Source organism: Nicotiana tomentosiformis, chromosome 5 (assembly GCF_000390325.3).
Source record: "Nicotiana tomentosiformis chromosome 5, ASM39032v3, whole genome shotgun sequence".
Lineage (NCBI taxonomy): Eukaryota > Viridiplantae > Streptophyta > Magnoliopsida > Solanales > Solanaceae > Nicotiana > Nicotiana tomentosiformis.
In genome coordinates, this window is record NC_090816.1 from 65,269,278 (window position 1) to 65,271,551 (window position 2,274).

Sequence of the window (2,274 nt, forward strand, 5' to 3'; positions counted from 1 at the left end):
CAAGTTGCTGAAGAAGGATGCTACTACAAAATGGATAGTAGAGTGTTAGAAAGCCTTCAACAAGATTAAGGAGTACTTATCAAATCCACCAGTGTTGGTTCCTTTTGAGCCCGGGAAGCCACTGTTGTTATACATGTCGGTGTTGGACAATGCATTTGGATGCGTGTTGGAACAACACGACGAGACCGAAAGAGAGGAGCAGGCCATCTATTACTTAAGCAAGAAGTTCACACCATGTGAGACCAAATACACTCTGATAGAGCGCACTTGCTGCGCATTGACTTGGATCAGCATACACCACACATCTAATATCCCGGCTCGACCCGCTCAAGTATATCTTTCAGAAGCCTATGCTTACAGGAAAACTGGCCAAATGGCAAATTCTCCTCAGCGAATTTGACATTGTGTACATAACACAGAAGGCCATCAATGGACAAGCCTTAGCTGATCATCTTGCAGAGAATCTAGTGGACAAGGATTACTTCCCATACGAAGAGGTGTTGTTCGTCGGAGAAGATATTGCAGAATCATACTCAAGGTGGAGAATGTTCTTCGACAGAGCAGCAAATTTTAAAGGAGTAGAAATTGGGATAGCCCTAATTTCATAATCAGGATAGCATTACCCGGTATCGGCAAAGATAAGGTTTCCTTTCACCAATAATATGGACGAGTACGAAGCATGCATCATCGGGATTAGAATAGCGGTTGACATGAACATCAAGGAGCTTCTGGTCATATGAGATTTTGATCTATTGATAAATCAAGTTCAAGGAGAATGAACTTCCAAGAACATCAAGATCCTTCCATACCTACACTATGTAAAGGAGCTATGCAAGAAGTTCACAAAGATCGGGTTCAGGCACATTCCCAGGATCCAAAACGAGTTTGCCGACGCTCTTGCAACCTTGTCATCCATGATTCAGCATCCAGATAAGAATTACATCGACCCTATTGAGATAGAGATTAGGCATCAACATGCGTACTATTTTTATGTAGACGAAGAGCCAGATGGTAAGCCATGGTACTATGACATCAAAAGATTCCTTGAAATAAGAGAATATCCAGAGGATGTCCTATATAGGAGGACCCCAGACTTGGGTCTATTAAGATATGTAGATGTCGTTGAAGCAGCCAGACTACTAGAAGAAATATATGCAGGGATGTGCGGGCCATACATGAACGATTTCACCTTAGCCAAGAAGATTTTAAGAGCCGGATACTTTCGGATGACCATGGAAAGCGATAGTATCCGCTATGTGCAGAAGTGTCACCAGTGCCGGATCCGTGGGGATTTCATCGGGGTTCCGCCTAATAAGCTGAATGTAATGGGTTCGCTTGGCTGTTTGCCGCTTGGGGCATGGACGTAATCGGACCTATAGAGCCTGCTACATCAAAAGGGCATCGCTTTATCTTGGTAGCAATTGATTACTTCACCAAATGGGTCGAAGCTTCTACATACAAGATCATCATGAAGAAAGTAGTGGCAGATTTCATCCGTAACAATATAGTTTGCCGATTTGGGATACCCGAGTCAATCATCACTAACAATGCAGCTAACCTCAAGACTGTCCTCATGAGGGAAATTTGTGAGAAGTTCAGAATTGTCCACCGTAACTATACAACCTATAGACCGCAAATGAATGGAGTAGTTGAAGCAGCCAAAAAAAACATCAAAAGGATTCTGCGAAAGATAGTGGACAATCATAGGTAATGGCATGAGAAATTATCCTTCGCCTTACTGGGTTATCAGACCACCATAAGGACATCCACTGGGAAATGCCATACATGTTGGTATATGGCACTGAAGCTGTGATACCCGCAGAGGTCGAGATACTATCTTTAAAGACCATTCAAGAAGCCAAGTTAGACGACGCAGAATGGATACAGGTCATTCAGAAGCAACTCATCATCATTGACGAGAAGAGAATAGACGCAGTATGCCATGGTTAACTGTATAAAAATAGGATGGCCAATGCATTCAACAAAAGAGTGAAACCTCGCTAGTTTATACCGAAGCAATTGGTTTTGAAGAAAATATTCCCTCATCAAGAGGAAGCCAAAGGAAAGTTTGCGCCGAATTAGGAAGGTCCTTACATGGTTCACCAAGTGTTGTCTGGAGCAGCTCTGATCTTCGCAGAGATGGACGGAAGAGTCAGCACAAAGCCTATCAACTCAGACGCAATCAAGAGATACTATGTTTAAGGATAATAGAGGTAGGTTTTGGTTGTAACAGAACTACGCTCGACCTGACTTCCCATGGAGGGATACGTAGGC

At 43.1% G+C, this 2,274-nt stretch overlaps 1 protein-coding gene across 1 annotated transcript; it reads left to right on the plus strand.

The window, feature by feature from the left end:
• The first annotated feature begins 914 nt into the window (after positions 1-914).
• Positions 915-1,367, plus strand: LOC117280402 (uncharacterized). The gene has a single exon (XM_033660119.1). The coding sequence runs from the start codon at positions 915-917 to the stop codon at positions 1,365-1,367; it is 453 nt and encodes a 150-aa protein (XP_033516010.1).
• The last annotated feature ends 907 nt before the right edge of the window (positions 1,368-2,274 follow it).

Excerpts from the sequence above, each read along its gene's own strand:
- LOC117280402 (XM_033660119.1), top strand. The coding sequence starts at position 915 with ATGATTCAGCATCCAGATAAGAATTACATCGACCCTATTGAGATAGAG.